At 41.1% G+C, this 23,869-nt stretch overlaps 1 protein-coding gene and 1 pseudogene across 7 annotated transcripts in view; both read left to right on the forward strand.

The window, feature by feature from the left end:
- The window catches only part of KDM2A (lysine demethylase 2A), a 105,720-nt gene that overhangs the window by 65,355 nt on the left and 16,496 nt on the right, over positions 1-23,869 (forward strand). For all 7 annotated transcript variants that reach the window (XM_057725708.1, XM_057725714.1, XM_057725710.1 and 4 more), the window contains 7 exons: positions 1,021-1,199; positions 5,755-5,861; positions 6,231-6,324; positions 7,515-7,668; positions 8,531-8,646; positions 14,498-14,624; positions 16,232-16,626. In XM_057725708.1, the coding sequence (XP_057581691.1) occupies positions 1,021-1,199; positions 5,755-5,861; positions 6,231-6,324; positions 7,515-7,668; positions 8,531-8,646; positions 14,498-14,624; positions 16,232-16,626 (1,172 nt within the window). The remainder of the gene's footprint in view (positions 1-1,020; positions 1,200-5,754; positions 5,862-6,230; positions 6,325-7,514; positions 7,669-8,530; positions 8,647-14,497; positions 14,625-16,231; positions 16,627-23,869) is intronic.
- On the forward strand, positions 12,734-14,100 carry LOC130847948 (keratin, type I cytoskeletal 18-like; annotated as a pseudogene).

Genomic DNA, 23,869 nt, shown 5'->3' on the forward strand with positions numbered 1-23,869 from the left:
TTAAATTTTTCTTTTATTTTTACTACTGTTTTACTTCTTTGACTAAATCCTCACAATGGCCCACAAGGTGATATTATTCCCAAGTTACAGAAGAAGATATTAAGGTTCACAGAAGTTAAATAACTTGCCTAAGTAATGTTAGAGCTGAGATTTAAACTTGGGTCTCTTTGGCTCTGACACTATTGTTTTCTCCCCCCCTGCTGTTTTATCCTGCCTCTGTGACATTTTGCTTTTCGTTGTGATTGTTACAGTTGGTTGAGAATCTGGTACAGATCTTTGTGTCCAGTAAGATGTCTTTATCATTCAATAAATATTTATGGAATGAATGAAATTTCTCTTCTATGAATCATACTTAGTACTTAAAATTGTTAGGATCGACATACAACAGCCCTATGAGACAGAAATTAAAACCTGGGCAGAAAGGAGTTAAGTAATGTGCCCCAGGACACACTCTAAGTGATTAGAGCTGGTCTTTAAGCCTGGGGTCTGATTTCAGAGCTCTTTCCCTTAACCATTATGCAACATCATTTTCCTGTACTTTTTAAGATATGTGAGTATGTGATGATATTTGTAAATTGCTAACACTAAAGATAGGAAAAATATATATATAACTTCTACTGTTTTCATTAAATAAAAATTATGTACCATTTTCGATTGTATACAAAATTGATGGTACAAATAATTATTTACTGTTTGATAAGACAGTGGAAAAAAAGCATCCACTTTCTCAAAAAAAAAATTGTTAGGCTTGAGTAAGATATTGAACATAAGAATCAATGCCTGACCTTATAAACATGCCATAGGGAGTGATTGTTGTTTTTAATATTAACCATTGTCTTTCTCATTCTTTATGATTTTTCTGTTGATTACCTCTTTCAAGTGACAGCTATCTCCGGTCTATTATTGAATACTGTAAAGAAGAAGGAATAGTTTGTTTAATTCCATTTGTATCTTATATTCTTAATATATTTAAAGATATTAGTTGCTCAGTAGAGATGATTGATGTGTCTTCCATGGCAGGGAGTCGTCGTATGGTGGATGTCATGGATGTGAACACACAGAAAGGAATTGAAATGACCATGGCTCAGTGGACACGCTACTATGAGACCCCAGAGGAGGAGCGAGAAAAACTCTATAATGTCATCAGCCTAGAGTTTAGCCACACCAGGCTGGAGAACATGGTGCAGAGGCCCTCCACGGTTAGTCTTAATCATTTTCTCCACATTGTCACTGTCACCAAGAGGGTTGTTTATACACTGGGAGAATTTACAGCTTCTTAAACACACCAGGATGAAGATGAAGATGAACAAGACAGTTTGGTAAGAATAACTTGTATTTTTAGAAGGTTCATCAGTTTCCAACATCACTTAATTTTTTATAGGGAGAGGCCATTCTGATAATTTAGGAACATTGGCCTTTGCATGTAATGGAGAAGAGTCTTAAAATTCACTCTGATAAGAACTGTAAATAGGAAGTTTGCCTAATAAATTTCTGACCTATAGGTTTATACTTGCAGAGATGCGTGGGAGAAAAATGATTTATAGTCAGGTGATTGTATGAGATGGTTTCTTGAGTAGGTTCTGTTGGATGACTAGTAGCAATAAATTGACAGCCCATCCTGAGGGGAAGTTAGTTTGTTTTTGATGCTTAACTTTCCTGAGATAGATACTGTATTAACCCATCTCTTAGGAAAGTGGCTCTCTACAGGATGCTGAGAACACTCATTTCCCTGAAAGGGATTGGTTTCACTTTTAAAATATACCTAGTCATTTTTTGGACCACTTTTATTCCTGTCTCAGAACTCACCTGAGTCAAGTATTCTACCTGAAACAGTGGAATTTGGAATATATAAACATTTTTTTAAGGTCAGGGTCTCAGTGTTTTATCCTATCTCCATTTAAATAATCCTAATGGTACCCTTTGACTTTCAAAGTTGAAATGTGGTAATGGTTATAATACTGTTGTTTTATATACACATATATATGCATATATAGCTTCAACTTACTAGTTAGTTGTGTTGTTATCACGAACACACTGACATGTATAGACCAAAGGAAAAATGTTCTGTCACTGTTATGTGAAGAGACAGGATAATTTTTGTCATTGTTTCTCGTTATTGGAGATGCTACTACAAATACAGAATTTCTCACGAAAACTTTTACCCCCTAAAATGACAAAAATCCTTTTCATATTAATTATCATTTGTTTGGTCATGGGGAAATACAGGAAGACAGGTGGTTAGAATTTAGCCTTGTTATTAGCCTAACAAGGTGCACTTAATAAATAAAGAATTCAACAAGAGAGATAGTAAGAATCACAATAACATTGTTTATAAATGCGTTCCTTGGTATTTTTAGAATTTCAATTTAAAAGTAATGAGTGTAGCTATAAAAGTAAACTTGGCCTGGATCATGTATTATTTACACATAAAGCCTTCCTTGTAACATCCTTAATTCATTCATTTTGCCCCTACTTTTAATGATAAAAATGCTACATCATTTTATAAAAATTAGAAAAGTACTCTACCATTAAATGGAGGAACAGAACCCATGGAAGGGCTCAGAAATAGAAAATTTTCTGGAGAGCAGAGAACAGTGCACCAGTATCTTCTAGAGACCTAAAACATGGCCAGAAGGATTTAGTGAGCTATTACCAAGGTCACCTCCTGAAAGCAAGCAAGCTTTTTATGACTTTGCTATATGGAAGCAGCAACATTCTCATTCTACTGGGGTGTTATTTATTTATTGGGGTATTTTCCCCCAAGGTATATCCCTCCATTTATCTAGGCCTTTTCTAATATACCTCAATAGTGCTTAATAAGAAACCAACTGATACAATTGATGGTGCAGTAAAGTGTACCCATTTTAAGTGTACATTTCAGTGAATTTTGACAAATGTATTCATTTGTGTAATAATCTTTTACATAAACTACATACATAGTTTCTTGTTCACTGTGATCTTCACACCTTCAGAGTGAGCTTATTTGTTTTAAGTGCCTACCACATGCTAAGCACTGTGCTTAGGTGCTAGAGGTATGGTGGAAAATAAGATCATTCTTGTCCTCAAAATGCTTAGAGTCTCATGGGGAAGAAAGACCAAAGAATTGGCATTTATAGAAACTACAGTGTGGTAAGTGCTTCAGAAGTGAAAAAGAATGGAATGTTGTGGGAGTCAACAGGAGGGACCCACCTAACCTAAACTGGAGGAGAGTTGGGTGAAGTGTTTTGGAGGACGGGATACCTAGGCTTGACATGAAAAGAAATGAGGCAAAGTGAAGGAAGACCAGAATCCCAGGCAGGAAGACTAGTAGGTGCGGGGAAAGTAAGGTGGGTAACTTTTAAGTGGTAGCATAAAGTGGGATTCTCTAGTGAGGAGAGATGATTTCTGCTGTCATCCAGCAGTAACTGAGAAGTAGATGAAAAATAGCAGGTATAATGTGCAAATATGTTTGGTGATGGGGAAATTAATTCATGGAAGGCCATGAGCTGTTTTTGCGCAGTGTATGAATAGAGTATGTCCTGGGTATAGGACTTCTTGCCAGTTTGGCCCTGTATTGGTACAGAACAGGTAGAAACTAGTGATTATCCCTGCTGGATACTTGCGCTCATGGATGAGGCCATTTAGCACAAGGCCTATCCAGAGCCTAAAGATTAACTCAAGAAAAAAATATGAACACCTTACCACAATATTCTCTTGATAGTCAGACGATATCCAGTAATATCAAATAAAGGGAGGCCAGAGAGTGACTTATTGCTGCAGGTGAGAAATTCTAGCCAGAGAAGTTCATCTATCTCTGAGTGAACACTTGACAAAAAATACTCATGTTCCTAACTTTTTCTCTCCCTGTCCAGACATAAAAACTTACAGTGAGTATATTGAGCAAGTCACAGTTACTCTGTAACTTACTATGTTAAAGGCTCTCCAAAGGACAGTACCAGGAGATGGGAGATACTGGCCACTACGTTAAGAAAGCAGAAAGTAGATTTTGTTTGATGGAAAGAAAGGAATCTGGGGCTCAGTCAGTGTTCTTGGGCTCAGTCAGTGTTCTTAGGCCTAGTGGATGCTTGGTTAAAACTGTTGGATCCCTGAGTGAAAATTCTTTGAAATGTGGCAACAAGTTAACCTTCATAGTTGTCCCCATCTTGCTTATTTAAGCTTGTGTGTCATTGGTGACCTCTTCCAGACACTCTCCCACAGTTTACATCTGAGTGTCCACTGGACATTTGCCTCATGTCATTATAGATTGTATGCATTCATCTAGACATATGTTGTAAGGAAATAAGTGATCAAATATATACATACGTATGTTATAAAGCTTACCAGATATGTGTCTTTATAGCCATAAGTTAGATATTTGCAGCACCGGTGCTATGCTGAATCCATGGTTGTTCAATCCACACTCTGTCTACCTAAGGCTATTTCTTGGAGTACAGTGGTTGGGTGCAGACATTTGAAGGTACAGGACATGTTACAATTCAGTGTGAAGTATTTAAGTAGGTTCATACTGCTTTCGTTTCTCATTTCTTTTCTTTTTTAAATTTTTATTTATTTATTTATTTATTTATTGGCTGTGTTGGGTCTTTGTTGCTGTGCACAGGCTTTCTCTAGTTGCTGCGAGCGGGGGCTCCTCTTCTTTGTGGTGCGCAGGCTGCTCATTGTGGTGGCTTCTCTTGTTGCGAAGCACAGGCTGTAGGCGCGTGGGCTTCAGTAGTTGCAGCACATGGACTCAATAGTTGTGGCTCATGGGCTCTAGAGCACAGGCTCAGTAGTTGTGGCGCATGGGCTTAGTTGCTCCGCAGCATGTGGAATCTTCCTGGGGCAGGGATTGAACCTGTGTCCCCTGCATTGGCAGGTGGATTCTTAACCACTGTGCCACCTAGGAAGTCCCATTTCTCATTTCTTTCAGCACATGTTATTTAAAACAGATTCCTCGACTTTCCTGGTGGTCTAGTGGTTAAGACTCCACCCTTCCACTGTAGTAGGCCACGGGTTCGATCCCTGGTCAGGGAAGTTCTCATGCCTCGCAGTGCGGCCTAACAAACAAACAAACAAACAGATTCCTGAACTCTGATAACATTATTTCAAAAAATTTTAACATGTATTTACATGTAATCCTCAAAATATTCCTTTGAGGTCATTACCCTCATTTTACAGATAATTTCCAGAGGCTCACAAATGATCTTGAGAAAATATGATAGACCTGGAACTTCTGATTTCTAACCCAGTAGATTCTATAGCACATTGCTCATGCAGGGCTACAAATCCCTGCTGGAATTCTTTTCTTCTCCCCTCCCTTCCCCTCCCCTCTCCTTTCTTTGCCTTTCCTTTTCTTAAATGTTTGGTGTCTTAGCTTCTGTAACAGTGTTTGTATCTTTCGGCAAGTTTACAGGTACCTTCCAGACAGTGCCTTTTACTGGGCCAAAAAAAAAAAAAAAAACCACCACCACCAGCTGATATTATACACAGAAGAAAGGGCTTGGTTGCATACTACTACATCATTTAAGGACTTTGTTTTGATTAGTGCTATCTTTATGATCATGCTGATGGAACCATTAGTCTTTATTTTCACCTAATAATTATTTTTAGAATGTTTGCCTGTTGACCCTAAGATTCACCAACAGATTGTTTGTTTGCTTAAAAATTAAACTGTAGTCTTTCAGTGTGTTTTGAGAATTTCTATTTTTCTTGACTTTAGAATTCTCTTTAATCCTAACCCTTCCTTTGAAGCCTAAATGTTCCTCCCCCTTTTTTAAGGTGGATTTCATTGACTGGGTAGACAACATGTGGCCAAGGCATTTGAAAGAAAGTCAGACTGAATCAACAAATGCCATCTTGGAGATGCAGTACCCTAAGGTGCAAAAGTAAGTGACTTACCCTGCATTTTCCTCAGTGTGCTGTGGGAGACCAAAGTGAGAGCAAGGAATGGTTCCTCCCTTAGAAACATTGCTCCATGTCCCAAGTGATCAAAAAGATGAATTATTTAAAGAGTAGACTTTAGTTCCAAAGGGAAGAGTGTCTGTCAGAGTACCATAGCCCATGATGATATAAAGAAAAAGAAAGTATCCATCTGGTAATATGATGACTTGCAATTGCATTCCTTTCACCGACTGGGAGTTTATTAGGTGGAAGATAGAGGAAGTAGAGTACACAAGCGGAGAGTGTGGCATTGTGGTGGGAAAAATCCTCTTTTTCTTGTCAGTGTATTAATGCTACTGCTTTTTTTGGGTCAGGTACTGTCTGATGAGTGTTCGAGGCTGCTATACTGACTTCCATGTGGACTTTGGTGGTACCTCTGTTTGGTATCACATCCATCAAGGGGGAAAGGTACGGTCATAGTTGTGATGGGGGTTGGAATCTGAAGCTGCTTATATGACTGCTTCAGTTCATGCATGCTTCATATACCTAGGAAACGAGTCTAATAGGAGATTGTCCCCACTTGTATCTGGAGAGAATCATAGATTAAGTTGACCTTCTTGGCTAGAGTCCAGTAGGAATTAGTATTCATCTAGTCCATTCTCATTATGCCAATATTGGCACCAATACTTAGTAAACCTCAACAGCCCTGTTTCTAGATTCCCAAAGCAGAATTCTCCAAATGAAGGCAAGGAAATGGTTTTAGGAGCACAAGATAATTTCTCTACCTGGAAGTATAATACAGTAGTAGAAGGGAACACAAATTGTGGATAGATTCATAATGAAATCAGCAAATTGGGATCCAAACCACTTTTCCCTATATAGAGGCATTGGTCAGAAATGTAGTCAAAGGAAGCCTTTAAGTTCCTGTTTATATCAGAGGATATAAATAGATTTTCAGAGATTATCCTCATTCATAAAGACGTATATTCCAGCTTCTCAGAGTGCTTCTGAATGCTGTGTGAGAATGGAAATGTAGAATTAATATCAGAGGTTTGTAGTATTACAGTCTTATTGTTACCCCTTTTTCTCATAAGAAGTGAAAGCATTTGTGAGAGAAAAGTAGAACTGGAATGAAAACAAGTGATGCTTTTAAAATGTGGGGGCCAAATCTAGAACAGCTACCTCCAAATCCAGAGTCATTTTTGTTTACTTTAGATCTGTTTAAGTGGTATCTTAAGTTCTGTCCTTTTGGTCTTGGTTACTACCTTGGAATAAAGCAACCCAGGCCTGTCTTTTGAAGATACTGTACCTAACCAACTGTGCATCTTAGGACCAGTGAGGCCAGCCAGCCAGGGGCAAGTAAGGGACCGCCCAGGTGACAACCTAAATGTGCTCCTTCTCTCTGAGTCCTGTATAGGTTCCAGGTTCTACAATCAAACCCCAGGGAAGCCCTAATGCTGTTTGATCAAGTGGAGGACAAAAAAGGACTACTTCCTTGAGGCCTCTAGAATTTCCCAAATGGTCAAGTTGTGTAGGCTGGGAGGATTGCTTGCTTCTCTTCTACCCGTTGGTCTTAACTTTGTACCTGTTTATCAGTTGAGGGAGACGACTGGGTCATGTCAATGGCTGTTAACAGACTGAAGTTTTTTAACTCACAGGTCTTCTGGCTCATCCCCCCTACAGCCCACAACCTGGAGCTGTACGAGAATTGGCTGCTGTCAGGGAAACAGGGAGACATCTTTCTGGGTGACCGGGTTTCAGATTGCCAGCGCATTGAGCTCAAGCAGGGTTATACCTTCGTCATTCCCTCAGGTAAGCAAGATGAAAAAAAGTGCATTGTCTACTCTAGCCACTTTCTTTTCTTAAAAAAGAAGAAATTGATAGATTACCACCAAAAATGGTTATGATGTTGGAGTGGACAGAAAACGGTGGTGTGTTCTTTCTTGTCATTATTGAGTAGATGCTAAGAATTTATCTTTTTCTTAAAAAGACTGTGATTTTCCACTAAAAGTATATATCAGAATTGCCAGTGGAGGCTTCGCAGATCTACATGTTTGGGCCCCACATTAGCCCTAGCTATTCAGAATCTCTAGGGATAAGACCTGTTCTGCAGATGATAAACACCCTTGATTAAAAATTACCTACTCTGCCAAGGGATGGCTGTGAAGGCTAGAGTGCTGAATCAGTAATAGTTTTTATCAGGTAACTAAGTTCCAAAATAAGTACTTAGAGGGAACACAGACTTTGGAGTCACAGACCTGTGTTAGAATTCTGACTATGCATTTATCTGCTAATATTACTTTGGTATTATTTAAATCCAAATATTTAAATCCCTATCTCATTTTGTTGTGCGGAATAGATGACAATACGTGTGAGTTCACTTGTACTGAGCCTGATTCATATTAGGTGCTCCAAAAATGCAAGCATCATTTATTGAAAGTTTGTCATATGCTAAATACTTTATACGCATTGGTCATTCACTGCTTATCAAGCATGCATATAAAGTATAATGTATCCTGGTTTTATAGAGGATATTGAGGCTGCAAGAGATTAAGTAACCTGACCAGCCACGAAGAGGCAGAAAGTGTGATCTAGCAGTCTTGTCCTCATGCTCTGAGGGAGCCGTATTACAGTGTGTGCTTAAAGCCTCTGCCCTCCATTTCCTTCCTCCTAGGCTGGATTCATGCTGTGTATACTCCTACAGACACACTAGTGTTTGGAGGCAATTTTTTGCATAGCTTCAATATCCCCATGCAGTTGAAAATATACAACATTGAAGATCGGACGCGGGTAAGTAACTCTATATAATAATTGGATGTAAAGAGGTTTCATGTATCTTTCTCTGCTCTGCTTACTATGTAACACTCAATCTATTGTTCTTTAACATATAAATACACATAGTGCCTTTCTCAACTGGGGTTCCGTGAGAGAATTAAGCCCTATAGAAAATGATTTGTGTGTCTTATTTTGTCAGTTTTCCATAGGATATTACATAGCTGTTAAACCATTCTGGATATATAGGGGGAAAGTTACACGTAGAGGATACCTTAAGGCAAGAGTCAGCAGACTTTTTTTGTAAAGGACCAGATAGTAAGTATTTTAGGCTTTGTGGGCCGTACAGTATCTGTCATAAGCATTAACTCTGCCTTATAGAATGAAATATTTAAATATGTGGGGATGGCTCAAATAGAGTAAAATTTTATTTATGGACACTGAAATTTGATTTCATATGATTTTCCCATATTACAAATGCTCTTTTAGTTACACCCCACCCCCACCCCCCGCCATTTAAAAATGCGCTATGTTATAACGGTTGGTGAATCTTGGAGACACTGTGGAAGTCTTAGTGGTAGTGCCCTTTAAACTTTTTGTGGATTTGAAAGTTTTCAGAATTAAAAGTCAAAAAATAAAGACGAATTCACAGCTTTTGGAAGGAATGGTCACTGAACAATTTACCGTGGATACACTTAGTTAACCATCTTGGCGCCTATGTTGAGACATTTATTTTGGTTGGCGCTACCCATCATGTTATACGTAAGAGCTAAGATTGGTATTGCTGGAGTTACAGGGATTGCCCTGTAGAAACTGAGAGGATGAAATGCTTTTTAAATAAATTTTGTAGAAGTGAACTTCTGCTTGTTTGTTAAAAGTAGTGAAACTACAGAAGATAGTAAGTAATTTAGTAAATTTTAAGTTATAGTAATAGTAAAAATAGTGAAAATGTTTCAAAACAGAAAAATTACATAATTTCATAGTAAAATACACTTATTTAACTCAAAGTAATTCCAAGAGATAATGCCACCTACCCTGCTGTAAGGTTCAATCTGAAAATATTTTTAAAAAGCTGTCCCGGGACTCCCTAGGTGGTACAGTGATTAAGAATCTGCCTGCCAATGTAGGGGACACGGGTTCGATCCCTGCTCCAGGAAGATCCCACATGCCACGGAACAACTAAGTCTGTATGCCACAACTATTGAACCTATGCTCTAGAGCCCATGAGCCACAGCTATGGAGCCCATGTGCCGCAGCTACTGAAGCCCACGTGCCTACAGCCCGTGCTCCACAACAAGAGAAGACACCACAATGAAGAGTAGCCCTCACTCGCCACAACTAGAGAAAGCCTGTGTGCAGCAACAAAGACACAATGCAGCCAATTAATTAATTAATTAATTAATTTAAAAAAAAGCATTCCCTCTTTTTGGTTAAAAATTGCTATTATACCCATAGCTTAATTGTTTGCTCAGTTTGAGGGGAGAAAGGGAGAGTATATATTCAATAGCATAGATAAAATGAGCATCTTATCTCTGTGTGAAACGTTTTCTGCAGACTGTTAAACTGATAGTAACTGATGTTGATTTATCTATCTAATTTTCCTAGACTTTATCATAAAATGTCAAATTTCAGTATCTAACTGCCATATTATTCTATTTTTCCTAAGTATGGCTTAATTCTTCTTTTTTAATGCACATCATCTTCCTTTCTTTCTTTCTTCTTCCTTTTTGGTGTTGGATCTTCGTTGATGCGCACGGGCTTTCTCTAGTTGCGATGAGCGGGGGCTACTCTTCATTGTGGTGCATGGGCTTCTCAACGCGGTGGCTTCTCTTGTTGTGGAGACAGGCTCTAGGCATGTGCGCTTCAGTAGTTGCGGCACATGGGCTCAGTAGTTGTGGCTCACAGGCTCTGGAGCACAGGGTCAGAAGTTCTGGCGCACGGGCTTAAGTTGCTCCATGGCATGTGAAATCTTCCCGTAGCAGGGATCGCACCCATGTCACCTGCATTGGCGGGCAGATTCTTAACCACTGTGCCACCAGAGAAGTCCCTGGCTTAATTCTTTCATTCCAAATAAGGAACCCCTCTGTGTTTCTATAAAATTTCTTTGGGTCCTCTACATGTATACACACAAGAGCTTTTCTTTCTTTCTCTTTCTTTCTTTCTTCCTTCCTTCCTTCCTCCCTCCCTCCCTCCCTCCCTCCCTTCCTTCCTTCCTTTCTTTTTCTTTCTTTCTCCTTCCTTCCTTCCTTCTTTCCTTTCTTCCTCTCTCCCTCCCCCCCGTTCCCCCCCGCCACCAAGCTTTTACATTGCTAATACCAACCTGACATGTTTATTACATTATTAACTTCTATAAACTTATAAACTTTAACTTAAAAGAGAATATGTAGAGAATGCTTTAGGAAAATGTTTTGTAATTTAAGGCAGTGTTTTGGTTACTTTTGCCGTACCACTGTGGAAATATACTATTTGAACTTGAGTGTTGGTAATTATTCTATTGATAGCACTTAAAGGCTCAATAATTTTATAATGAGTATTAAAATTTTTTTTTGAAAACTTCTAACCCAGTCTTAGAAATTTATGTGCTCTGTGGCATCTAGCAGCATAGGTAAAATGTAACGGGGCAGTTTGGATGTGTGATGTCTTGGCTATTATTAGTACAGTCTCTTGAGTTCCAAGTGAAAAAAGTTTGATGCCTATTTAATACTTTATTTATTTATTTATTTATTTATTTATTTATTTATTTATTTATTTATTTATTTTCTGTCCATGTGACTCCTCTCTCAACAGAGTCCCAGAGGGTTTAGTGTCTTGGGTTGCCCTGTCCTGTCCAATAAAGACCTTTCCAGAGAAGTATTAATAAAACTTAAAAGGCGAGCAGAGAAGCCCAGTGTATCATGTTTAATTTGCAGGGAGATCAAGTGTCTATTAATTCTTGCGTTCCCTCCTACTGCACCAGAAGTAAATTAATTTGGTTTTCAAATAAGGGAGGAGAAACCTCTTCTAGTTGTTAAAGCTGTAGTGGCATAAGAGACAAGATTCAGAGCCTAAAGCCTCAGCGTTGGAAAGCTAATGAAAAGTACATGTCTCTCCTGCCTTGCAATGAGGAAAGTGATCTCCTTATTCCATAGTGATGCCCTGTGACCTAGGGAAGGGTTTTGAAAAGCGACTGCCACCTGGGTCTCCTTGATTCAGGAAGACTACCTGACATGGGGCTTTAAAAAGGAGGTGGGAACGTTCTCAGGAGTTACATATTCAAAACAATCCTAAAAGTATTGTTTGCCTTATCCATTTGAAAGATGACCTCTCTAAAAGAAGACCGGCAGAATATACAGGCGTACCTTAGAGATATGGCAGATTTGGTTCCAGAACACTGTGATAAAGCAAATATTGCAGTAAACTGAGTCACAATATGTTTTTGGTTTCCCAGTGCATTTAAAAGTTTTGTTTACATTATATGTAGTCTGTTAGTATACAGTAACATTATGTCTTTTAAAGAAGTACATACCATAATATACTTTATTGCTAAAAAAATGCTAACCGTCATCTGACAGTACAAGGTTGCTGCAAACCTTCAATTTGCAAAAAAGTCACAATATCTGCAAAACGCCGTAAAGTTAAGTTCAGTAAAGTGAGGTATGCCTGTATTTAGGATCATCCCCATGGTTCATCTTCCTCACTGGTTGATCCATGCTGATTTGCCATTTCCTTGACTGTGGTAGATCTAAAGGGCAATTATTTTTATTATAATTCAGCTGGAATAATTTCATGCTACTTTTGGGAAGAATGGAAAGAAAAAAAAAGATAGCAGCTGATGAGGCAACACGTAATGGTAACTTGACTCGTAGACATGCCATCTTGGTAGCCTACACAGTATGAGACAGGCAAACTGAGAGTTAATAATGGGGGAAATACTCAGTCTCATGTCCTAGACTAGATATAGTTTGAGAATGCATTCTCTAATCATACTTTCATATATGTAAGGACATAATAAAAACATACAACTTTATCTCGTGTCCTGATTTTCCATTATATTCTGTGTTTCATGGCTTTCTGATTCAGGGTAAAACCATAATAAAGGCAAGGGTGGACGGTCCAGCACCTGAGTCCTGGTCTCGCTCATTCCTCGCGGAACAAACAACATGAGCTTCAGTGCCCAGTCCACCTTCTCCAACTACTGGTCCCTGGGCTCCGTGCAGTCGCCAGGCCACCGGGTCCAGCCGGTCAGCAGTGCAGTCAGCATCTATGCAGGCGCCGGGGACTCCGGCTCCCGGATCTCCGTGTCCTGCACCACCAGCGTCCAGGGCAGCTGGGGGTCCAGGAACCTGGGCGCCGGGATGGCCAGGGGTCTGGTGGGTGTAGGGGGCATTCAGGGCTAGGAGACCATGCAAGACCTGAATGACCGCCTGGCTTCCTACCTGGAGAAGGTGAGGAGCCTGGAGGCTGATAATAGGAGACTGGAGAGCAAGATCCGGAAACACCTGGAGAAGAAGGGACCCCAGGTCAGAGACTTGGGGGCATTACTTGAAGACCATCGACGACCTGAGGGCTCAGATTTTTACAGGTTCTGTGGACAATGCCCGCATCGTTCTGCAGATTGATAATGCCCATCTTGCTGCTGATGACTTCAGAGTCAAGTGTGAGACGGAGCTGGCCATGTGCCAGTCTGGAGAGTGACATCCACAGGCTCCGCAAGGTCATTGATGACACCAGTGTCACCCGGCTGCAGCTGGAGATGGAGATCGAGGCTCTCAAGGAGGAGCTGCTCTTCATGAATAAGAACCACAAGGAGGAAGTAAAAGGTCTACAAAACCAGATTGCCAACTTTGGGTTGACCGTGGAGTTGGATGCCCCCAAACCTCAGGACCTCAGCAAGATCATGGCAGACATCCGGGCCCAGTATGACGAGCTGGCTCAGAAGAACCGAGAGGAACTGGACAAGTACTGGTCTCAGCAGACTGAGGAGAGCACCACAGTAGTCACCTCGCAGACCGCTGAGATAGGAGTTGCTGAGATAACACTCTCGGAGCTGAGATGCACCATCCAGTCCCTGGAGATCGACCTGGATTCCGTGAGAAATCTGAAGGCCAGCTTGGAGAACAGCCTGAGGGAAATGGAGGCCTGTTATGCCATGCACATGGAGCAACTCAACGGGGTCCTCCTGCACCTGGAGTCGGAGCTGGCCCAGACCCAGGCAGAGGGGCAACACCAGACCCAGGAGTACGAGGCCCTGCTGAACATCAAGGTCAAGCTGGAGGCTGAAATCAACACCTACCGCCACCTGCTGGAAGATGGGGAGGACTTCAATCTTGGTGACGCTGTGGACAGCCGCAGCTCCTTGCAAACCATCCAGAAGACCACCACCCTCAGGCTTGTGGGCAGCAAAGTGGTGTCTGAGACCTTGGACACCACAGTTCTAAGGCATTGAGTTAGCAGAAGCAGGGTGTCCTGGGGAGCAGGAGGCCAATAAAAGTTGAGACGTTATTGCATATCAAAAAAAAAAAAGACAAGGGTGATTGGTATGCCTTTGTATCCTAAGAACCCTAAAACAATTTTCTCAGATATATTGTGTCTTACTAACATTTTGCACTCTGTTTCAGAATTTCTTTTTGATACTTTCCCACTCAATAAGGCAGCTTCTTGATAGTTCTAAATGATCTAAGTACCTTTTTATCTTTAGTGATTATTTCCCAAGACCATCATTTTCTAAGTTGACAGATTCACTTAAATTCTTGCTCCACATGGCAACCTAGGTTTGCAGGTTGACTAGAGAGTGTTTTTCCTGGGCTAATTATTGCAGTGATTGTTTGTTTCTCTCTTTCCTCGAAAATTGTTATCAGCTTGATTTTCTCATTATTTTGTTCCTGTGTAGGTCCCAAATAAGTTCCGCTATCCATTCTACTATGAGATGTGTTGGTACGTGTTGGAGCGCTATGTGTACTGCATAACGAACCGCTCCCACCTAACTAAGGAATTTCAGAAAGAGTCTCTTAGCATGGGTAAGTGTTCCACTTTCAAGATACCCTGCAGGACTGAGGGTGAGGCCAGGAATATTCCATAGGTTATTGCTCAGTAGTTTTGTTTTTATAGTTTGTGTTTTATCTACTTGGAAGTACCAAATCCATTCATTGACGTTGAATACTGGTTACAGTTGATCCTCCTACCCAGATGTAAATTACTAAGGCTAAATGAAATATTCTGGATCTCATCTTTGTCTGAGTTGTTAGTACTTAGCCCCTCGAGAAAGTAATCAGTTGGAAATTCCCTGGAGCTCCAGTGGTTATGACTCCTCTCTTTCACTGCCATGGCCAGAGTTCAGTCCCTGGTCGGGGAACTAAGATCCCACAAGCCATGCAGTGCAGCCTTAAAAACCAAGAAGAGTAATTAGTCATCTAACATGTTTTATTGTGTAAAGAGTGGTCTTTGACACAATAAAAACTAGGATTGTATCCTCATAATTACTCTTACTATATTCCATGCACCAAACTAAGCAGTTTATATACATTAAGTTCTTATTATTACCTGTGAGGTATAGGTGCTTTTATCCATATTTTACAAATGGGGACATTAAGGTTCAAGGAAATTTAAAAACTTGTTCATGATCTAAGAGTTAGTAATTGGGAAAGCTACAGCTTAAACCATATTGGTAAGATTCTAAAATACATATTCTTAACCTCTGTGCTTTAATGTTTCCCCAGTTTCTGTCAAGAGAAATATTTTTTTGAATGTAAGGACAGTTTCAGTTATACATTTTTAGGCTATTCCATGCCTTAAAAATAAAGAGGAGCCAGCACTGTAATATCCTGTGGTCCTATATTTAATGGAGAGTCTTCAATCTGAGGAAGATACTTTTTGCCTTAGCGTTTCCTCTGAGGATAGTTTTTATTGTCATTTGAAAATAAAACATGTTCACCAATATGTGAAAGCAGAGTACAGAATTGTATATACAGCATGATCATAATTTTGTTTAAAAATACATCAAGTCATAGTCATACACATATGTAGAAAAAGACAGAAAGAAGATACATTACACTGTTGAGTTGGTATCCAAGGGTGGAGAGACATGGGATGACTGACTTCTTTGCACCTTCCTGTATTTTCTAAATTATTAATAGTCAACATGTATTACTTTCATAATAAAAGATCAGTTAACATCTTAAAATTCTTCTTTCATTAAAACTTGTATTTTCACTTTGTTTTGACTATCAAAATCTTTCTTTTAAAAAATATTCACTTTCTTTTATTAGCCATGTTGCTAAGATTTTGATTCCAAAGCTTAATTTTATGGGCAAAACTTTGAACAGAACTACTTCTTAAATATATGTGTTTCATACTATTTTTTTAAAGGACAATGAAATCATAATCCCCAAATTAAATTTGAACTTGAAACTTATTTACAGCTGTTTTCATAGGTAACTTATTTCTAGCACACAGTTTAAAGACTGCACCCTTCCCAATCTTTTAAAAATTCCTCAGTTGTCCTACTAGCTCAGGATCCTGTTTTTAACCTGTAACTGATTTTTAGCAGTGGACAAAAACCTATTTCTTTTCTTGATCACATGGCCAACTGGCATGTTCTTACTGCATTTTTTCTTCCTACTGGCAGATTTGGAGTTAAATGGGTTGGAGTCTGGAAATGGGGATGAGGAAGCCGTAGACCGAGAACCGCGGCGCTTGAGCAGCAGGCGTTCTGTCCTCACTAGCCCCGTGGCCAATGGGGTCAACCTGGATTACGATGGACTGGGCAAAACCTGCCGAAGTCTTCCAAGTATGAAGAAAACTTTGTCTGGGGACTCGTCCTCAGACTCTAGCCGGGGCTCCCACAATGGCCAAGTGTGGGATCCACAGTGTAGCCCCAGAAAGGACCGACAGGTGCATCTAACCCATTTTGAGCTTGAAGGCCTTCGTTGCCTTGTAGATAAATTGGAGTCTCTGCCACTGCACAAGAAATGTGTCCCTACAGGGATAGAAGACGAAGATGCTCTCATTGCTGATGTGAAGGTAAGGGTTGGTTACGTTGCATGACAGCTGTTGATCTGGATAGGGCAGTCAGTTTCTGGATTCAGAGAGAAAATTCAGGAGTTTTGGGTGAGAAAGAAATTAGTGTGTATGTGTGTCTGTGTCTGTGTGTGTGTCTGTGTCTATGTGTTTGGGTTGTACAGTGTTTCAATTCCTAGAATGAGGTTAGGTCCCTGTTATGAAAATACTAACATTTGTATGTTTAGTTAGGTAGTCCTAAAAATGTGGATTTCAGGCTGACCCTAAAAAAAAGGAGAGTCTGAGAAAATGTTTGTATTAAGAAATGTTACTTTGAACTTAAGTTACACTCAATTAAAGAGGTCTATTTCAGAACAGAGGTGGCCAATAACAGTCTCTAGCAGTCTTAACCCCAAGCAGATTTAGAGGAAAGAAATTGTTCTCTGTTGGATTATGTTGAGTAGGTTTAACATATTTAGCTTCAAATTTATCTAATATCTTTTTAAATAAATTTATTTTTTTATTTTTATTTATTGGCTGCGTTGGGTCTTCGTTGCTGTGTGCAGGCTTTCTGTAGCTGTGGAGAGTGGGGGCTACTCTTCGTTGCGGTACGCAGGCTTCTCATTGTGGTGGCTTCTCTTGTTGCAGAGCATGGGCTCTAGGCACGCGGGCTTCAGCAGTTGCAGAGCATGAGCTCATTAGTTGTGACTCACAGGCTCTAGAGCGCAGGCTCAGTAGTTGTGATGCACAGCTTAGTTGCTCCACGGCATGTGGGATCTTCCCAGACCAGGGCTCGAACCCATGTCCCCTGCATTGGCAGGCAGATTCTTAACCACTGTGCTACCAGGGAAGCCCAAATTTATCTAAGTATGAAGACTTAAATACATCGGGGCAACTTCTGAGAGAAGTGTCATTTTAAACATAATTCATCCTATTGCTCTTTCAAGTTTTTCTTCTTTTCTCAATAAGTCTCCCAACATTAGTAATCTTCAGAGCCCAGCCCACCCCTCATATTTTGGTCTCAAAGAACTGAACTTATTTTTAAGGAATCCAGATTTGAGCTGTCTCAACTGGAGAGAGTTCTGTTAAACTTTTCCTCATAACGTAATCATTCCCTGGTGGTCCAGTGGTTAAGACTCCTCACTTCACTACAGGGGACATGGGTTCGATCCCTAGTTGGGGAACTAAGATCCCATGGCCCGAAAAAAAAGTAACCATGAATACAAACACCAGAAAGTCTTTAAATCACTGTTTGGAATTATGTCTTGGATGCAGGGTATGGGTATGTGTATTAGAAAGCTAGTTTACCATTTGTAGTATGTGTTATTTTTAAAACCTGTTATATAGATTGTTTGAAGCCACAGAAGAATTTATAGGTAATAATTGTATGTGACCTTAAGGGAGATGAGCTAAATATGTCATAGCACCTCTTCTCCATCCCTGATTCCTGACTCAGGTTTTCCAGTGGCCACTACTAACCAACTCGCTCAGGTGCCGGCCTTCTGCCAGATACCTCAGGAAAGAATTCCAAAGTCTGAGATAGGACCTAGGCTTTTTTTTTTTTTTTTTTTCTTTCTTTCTTTCTTTTTTCTTTCTTTCTTTCTTTTTCTTTCTTTCTTTCTTTCTTTCTTTCTTTCTTTCTTTCTTTCTTTCTTTCTTTCTTCAGTTGACATTTTAATTATATTTTATTGTTTATACATCAGTGAAATGGTAAAAACTTTAAGAGACTAAGATGAGTGGTAACCTAGTGTGGTTGGTCCTCTCCATAGTGATAGGAGCTGGACAGTTGGTTTTATAGTTTGGTTTTATAAAGTTGTTCTAGACAAGGCAGGTGGTATCATTGTGGCTTGTATTTAGGGGAGGAAATAACAGAGTTCCAGGTGGGTGTGGTCCTATTATATCTGTAGTGATTAATGTACAGCAAAACAAACTTAGCCATACTTTTCCAGACTCACAGACCAGTTCCCAAACTCTCTTCCCACCCCTGAGTGAGCAAAAGGCGCTTACATTTTTTCTTTTCCATTGTGATGAGACGTATATAATTATGTTTTCCTGAGAGTTTAAGTGTAACATCATCTTTTTTTCTGCTGAAGTTTCTCTTTTTTTCGGGCACACCTCGCAGCTTGCACGATCTCAGTTCCCTGACCAGGGATTGACCCTGGGTCACAGCAGTGAAAGCCTGGATTCCTGGCCACTTAGCCAGCAGGGAACTCCTTAGAAGTTTCTTTTTTCACATACCTATTCCACTGTGGATGTGACTTAACTTGTATAATTGCCTTTAGGAACCCTAAGAAGAAAGATTTATGTTTATCTCTCACTAACATTCTTTTGGCCTGGGGATCTGTATTTCTAATTCATGAAAAAGAAGAACATCTTTTTAATCCTTAGGGATGTCTATAGATAGATTTGATTTCACTGAATCTGGTTGTAGGAAGTCATAATTCACTATAATCAGTTGTACAGGTCAAATGTCATGATAGAAACGCACATGGACTTCCCTGGTGGCACAGTGGTTAAGAATCCACCTGCCACTGCAGGGGACACAGGTTCGATCCCTGGTCTGGGAAGATCCCACATGCTGCAGAGCAGCTAAGCCTGTGTGCCACAACTACTGAGACCACGAGCCTTAACTACTGAAGCCGGCGGGCCTAGAGCCAGTACTCCACAAGAGAAGCCACCGCACTGAGAAGCCTATGCACCACAACGAGGGGTAGCCTCCGCTCGCCACAACTAGATAAAGCCCGCAGGCAGCAGTAAAGACCCGATGAAAGAAAGAAAGAAAAATACACAAACTCCCTGACTAATGTAGTTAAATAAGGATATTTATGGAGGCAGAGTGGTAGGGGAAAATGTACAAAGATTTGCGTCAAATATTAAGCAGAGTGAAAGCAGGCAGCAAGAAAGGGAATGAGTTAAGAGCCATCTAAAGAGAACTCTGTATTTGTTTGTTTGTTTATTTATTTATTTATTTAGTGTGCTGGGTCTTAGTTGTAGTATGTGGAGCTCTTAGTTGCGACATTCATGTGGGATCTAGTTCCCTGACAGGGATCGAATCCGGGCCCCCTGCATTGGGAACACGGAGTCTTAACCACTGTGCCACCAGGGAAGTCCCTAAAAGAACTCTTAACACTGTGAAAAGTGTCTAGAGAGAGCTTCCTTTTTATCAGGAATCATGGAAAACATGGCTACCATTGCTTACTAAGACAGGGTGGCATAGAGACCAGAACAGGAGGAACAAGTGGTCCAGTAGGAGGACTGCATAGTCTGACAGACAGTGTTTGAATTCTCCCTTCTCTTGTTTACCCAATAGCATAGTGAAAATGTAGCTGATAACAGAAGACAAAAGATTTAGAGCCCAGCTTTGCAGGTAGTTTCACTTAAAATCAAATGGATTGATTATTCCTACATTTGACTGGTTATATTTAATCTGAGCTTTAGATAATACTGAGTTTAGGGCTTAGATACTTTGAGAATCTAAGCATCACCAAAAAGAAAAAAAGCATTGAATTGGGTGGGTGCGGAATCACTGCACAGCTGGAGACTGCAGTGCTGGAGAACTTGGTGCTGTGGTAGCAAGGAAGGCTACACTGCAGCAAAGGACAAAAGCAAGCCCAGAGTTTACCCTTCCTGCAGAGAGAGGGATCGTTTCTTGTTGTAGCCTATGTGGCTCTCACAGATAACTAGGAGAAGAGATGAGAGGGAAATTGGTGAGATGAGACATCCATAATTATATATTCCCTAGGAGAGAAGTCAATTTTAGTGATGCAGTAAAAGGGCTTTGAAGATTCTAAAATGTTCTACAGTGCTGAAGAAAGAATCATAGAGTATAGAGTTGGAAGGGAATTAGATGAAAAATGGGACGTTAAAAAGTTTTGATTTATTGGCAAAGTTTAGAGGAAAGTAATGAGTATGTATTAAGTTTTATTTGGGAGGGGTGTGAGTAACTTGACTCCTAATCTAAAATTAAGAGGCCCTGTCCTTGAGAGATGTTGAATCAAGAGGCAGAACCTAGAGCAGTAGGTGTAGTGCAGTCCCATTAATGTAAGAAAAAGAGTGTCTTTGTTATGTGCTAAAATCACAGCGGGACTGGGGGGGTGGGGTCACATCACCTGCTGACAGTGGGTCCTGACAAGATGGTGGGAGTCGGCTGGAAGACTGAATTTTTAATCAGACTTTGTTGTTTTGTTTGTCTCTATTTTGGTAATAAAGGAGCTCTTGATATATGTATATATATATATAAATAAGCTTTTAATATATCAGTACATGTGGCTGCCCAACTCAGTTAATGAAACAATTTCAGTGTTATTGAATACTTTTCTACTTTCCCGTTTTCTCTAAAACATTTTGATAAGCTTGGCAAACATGTGACTTTCGGGCAGGATACTGGATCTGAAGCCTGTTTTCTCTTCTATAAAATAACATCTACCTCAGTGGGATTGTTGTGAAAATTAATGATAATGTTATTAAAGTACTTAATAAACAGTATCATTATTACAGAAAAAAATTAACTGTCGCAAGTCTATGAAATTCAGTTATTCCACTACTGTGAATAATACCTGCCTACTCTCTGCCAGGAACCAGGCTTAGTATTGGTATGAATATGCAAACATACTGTGGACCAAACCCTCGGGGGGCTTACGGTCCAGTGGTGGAGCAGGCATTTTTAAGTGGGCTAAGTAAGTAAGTGCCTTCTAGGTTTACAGGTGCTGGGCATGACCCTGAGGGGCGGGTGGTATCGTTAGATTCTGTCCTGGGGGAAGGAGGTGCCAACCTTTTTAATTTACCAGTTAGTAAACTTTCCTGTTAGATGATACAGATTGATTGCTACAACATTATGTAAATGATAAAAGCTCTCAACTTATAAATTTGAAATTTTTTCTTTGTGGTCCAGTTGGCTACTTCTGTCCTGATCTAAAATTCTAACATTTTATTTTGTAACTATGATCTAAAAATTTACACTAAGCTCCATCCCAGGAGTATGATGGGACTGAAACAGAGAGTTATAGTTGTGAATAAATACAGAAACACTAGTCAGAAATTTCCTTCATCTGACACTTTGGGAGTGATTCTGACACTAATAAAGAGAAGAGCTGACAGAGGATACAGTATCATTAGATCTTAGTCCATTAAGCCAGGTTAGGAGGGAAAAAAGAACCTGTATAAATAAAACTTCATTTGCAGTTTTTACTGACAAGATATTTGTAATAAAATTCTTTTTAAATGTTTTCATTATATTCCCATATTATGTAACATTGTATTCTAATTCTCATCTTTGTTGCCTATCTTTTATTCTGAATTAATAGGAGAAAAAAATTAGGTCTTATTTAATGTGTGATTTGGAAACTTACTTGAAGTGAGTTTCCTAGTGCCCTGTCTGGTTTTTGTCCTTTCTGGTGGCCTCTAGAATTTATGCTTGCTATAACTTTGAACTTGTGTTTTGTTTTTTGTTTTGTTTTGTTGTAACTTGTTTCTCTTAAGTATTTGTTTGTACTTTATCATCCCTCTAGGTTAGATAGCACTAAGACCAAAATAAGCATTTTCCAAGGAGACCTCTCACACTGTTTAGGAAGGTTTTCCAACATAATAGGCTAATTACACAGGATCTTTGAGTCTTAAGATTAAGTGCAAACAACATTTAGGATTAGAATGACCATCCATACATTTCCAGGAAGAGCTCCACAGAAGAGCACAAAAGTCCCTCCTTTGCTTGGTAATCTACTTTAAAAATTAAAATATGCAGCCCCCAGCATCCAAAGCCCCAGGCCCCAGAGAGCCTATTGAGCCACTGACTCTGCACCAGAAACTCACTGAAACAACTGTCCTGGAATAAGCTAGACTAAATAAGTATGTTTCCAGTGGTAAGAGCTAGGTTCTCAGTGGCCTGAGATGTTTGTTTCAAAGCAGCTTTTGTAATTTCCGAAAAAGCCAAGTTACCTTTGTTAGAGTCTAAAAATTACATAAATCTGGCACCAGCATACGGGATGCTATAGCCCGAGAGAGGGCTCATTCAGTCTGAGCTTAACCCTGGCTGTGGATTGGTGTGTGGAGAGTGGGTGACGTGTGTCACTCGAGTGGCTGTCAGAAGTGGCATCAATGGATGGGAGGCTGGCTGCTTCATCCGGGGAATATCAAGAAAGAGGCAGCAAAGCAAACGGCTGGAATAGGAAATGGGCGGGAGTGCTGGTGTCCTGAGGGCGGAGTGGTGGGGGGCGGGCAGAGTCAGCAGGTAAACTGTGGCCCCAGGAGACCGGCAGGTGTGGAGTCTGCAGCCGCACTTTCCCTGGTTCCCGTGCCTGGGTTCCGAGGCCCGAGAGTAAAGCTCCTTGACCTGAGGTTGCGCCTCAGCCGGTCTGACTTGGTCACGAGGGAGCTGCCAGCAGAGCAGCCCGGGGCTTCTCTCCCGGTGGGGGCGCCCGGGGAGGTGAGCAGAGGCCGGCGTCTGTCGTGGAAGCAGCTGATACTAAACAGACGTGCTGTATCGACTACCTCAGTACTGGCTGAGATGGGTCATTCTGATGGGTTTTCTGGGAACGTGCGCGGGTTCTGGATCCCGGGCTGGGGGAGGGGCGGCGCGGGCAGGTGAAGCAGGCCGCTTGTTCCGGGAGCGCAGGTAACTCCAGAGGAGCTCAGCTCCGGGGCCGGCGCAGCCCCACAGAGGCTGACCTCCGGGCGACCGGCCGTGTGCCCGAGAGTGGGGAGAGCTGTGTGTGCAGCCACCACCGTAGGAGGCGACCCTGCGGGGAAGGGTGTGGGCCGAGGCAGGGACCAGACGCACAACGGGTTAAAGCCTTGCCTTTGCTGGCGCCTTCCGAAGTCGGCCAGCGAGAGCCCTGGGGCCGCCCCGGGTTCTCCTCCGGCGGTGACGGGGACGGACGGTGGGAGGGAGAGGGCGGGGCGCGCCGGCTCGCCTCCCCGGCGGGCGCTCCTCCAATCGCTGGGCCGAGAGCGCCTTCCCAGCACACCCCCTCCTGACTCTGCCGCAGGACGCTGGGCCCTCTGCTGGCTCGCTCACTCGAGCTCGGCTCCCCTCCTGCCATCTTCCGTTGCAAAGCATTTCTGGGAGCTGCATGTGGGTGACGCAGCAGCATTGTTCGCAGGCACAGGAAGCCGCCGCTGAGCTGAAGGGCTCGAGAAGGAGCTCAGAGCACTGCACGCCGCTCCCTCGGGGTCGCCTGAAGGGTTAGAGCCCGACTGTCCTGCCTTAGGTGCTCTGGGGGATATCAGAATTTTCAGGTGAACTGGGATTTTTCCTAGAGGCAGAAAACCT

This window comes from Hippopotamus amphibius, chromosome 3, assembly GCF_030028045.1.
Source record: "Hippopotamus amphibius kiboko isolate mHipAmp2 chromosome 3, mHipAmp2.hap2, whole genome shotgun sequence".
NCBI lineage: Eukaryota > Metazoa > Chordata > Mammalia > Artiodactyla > Hippopotamidae > Hippopotamus > Hippopotamus amphibius.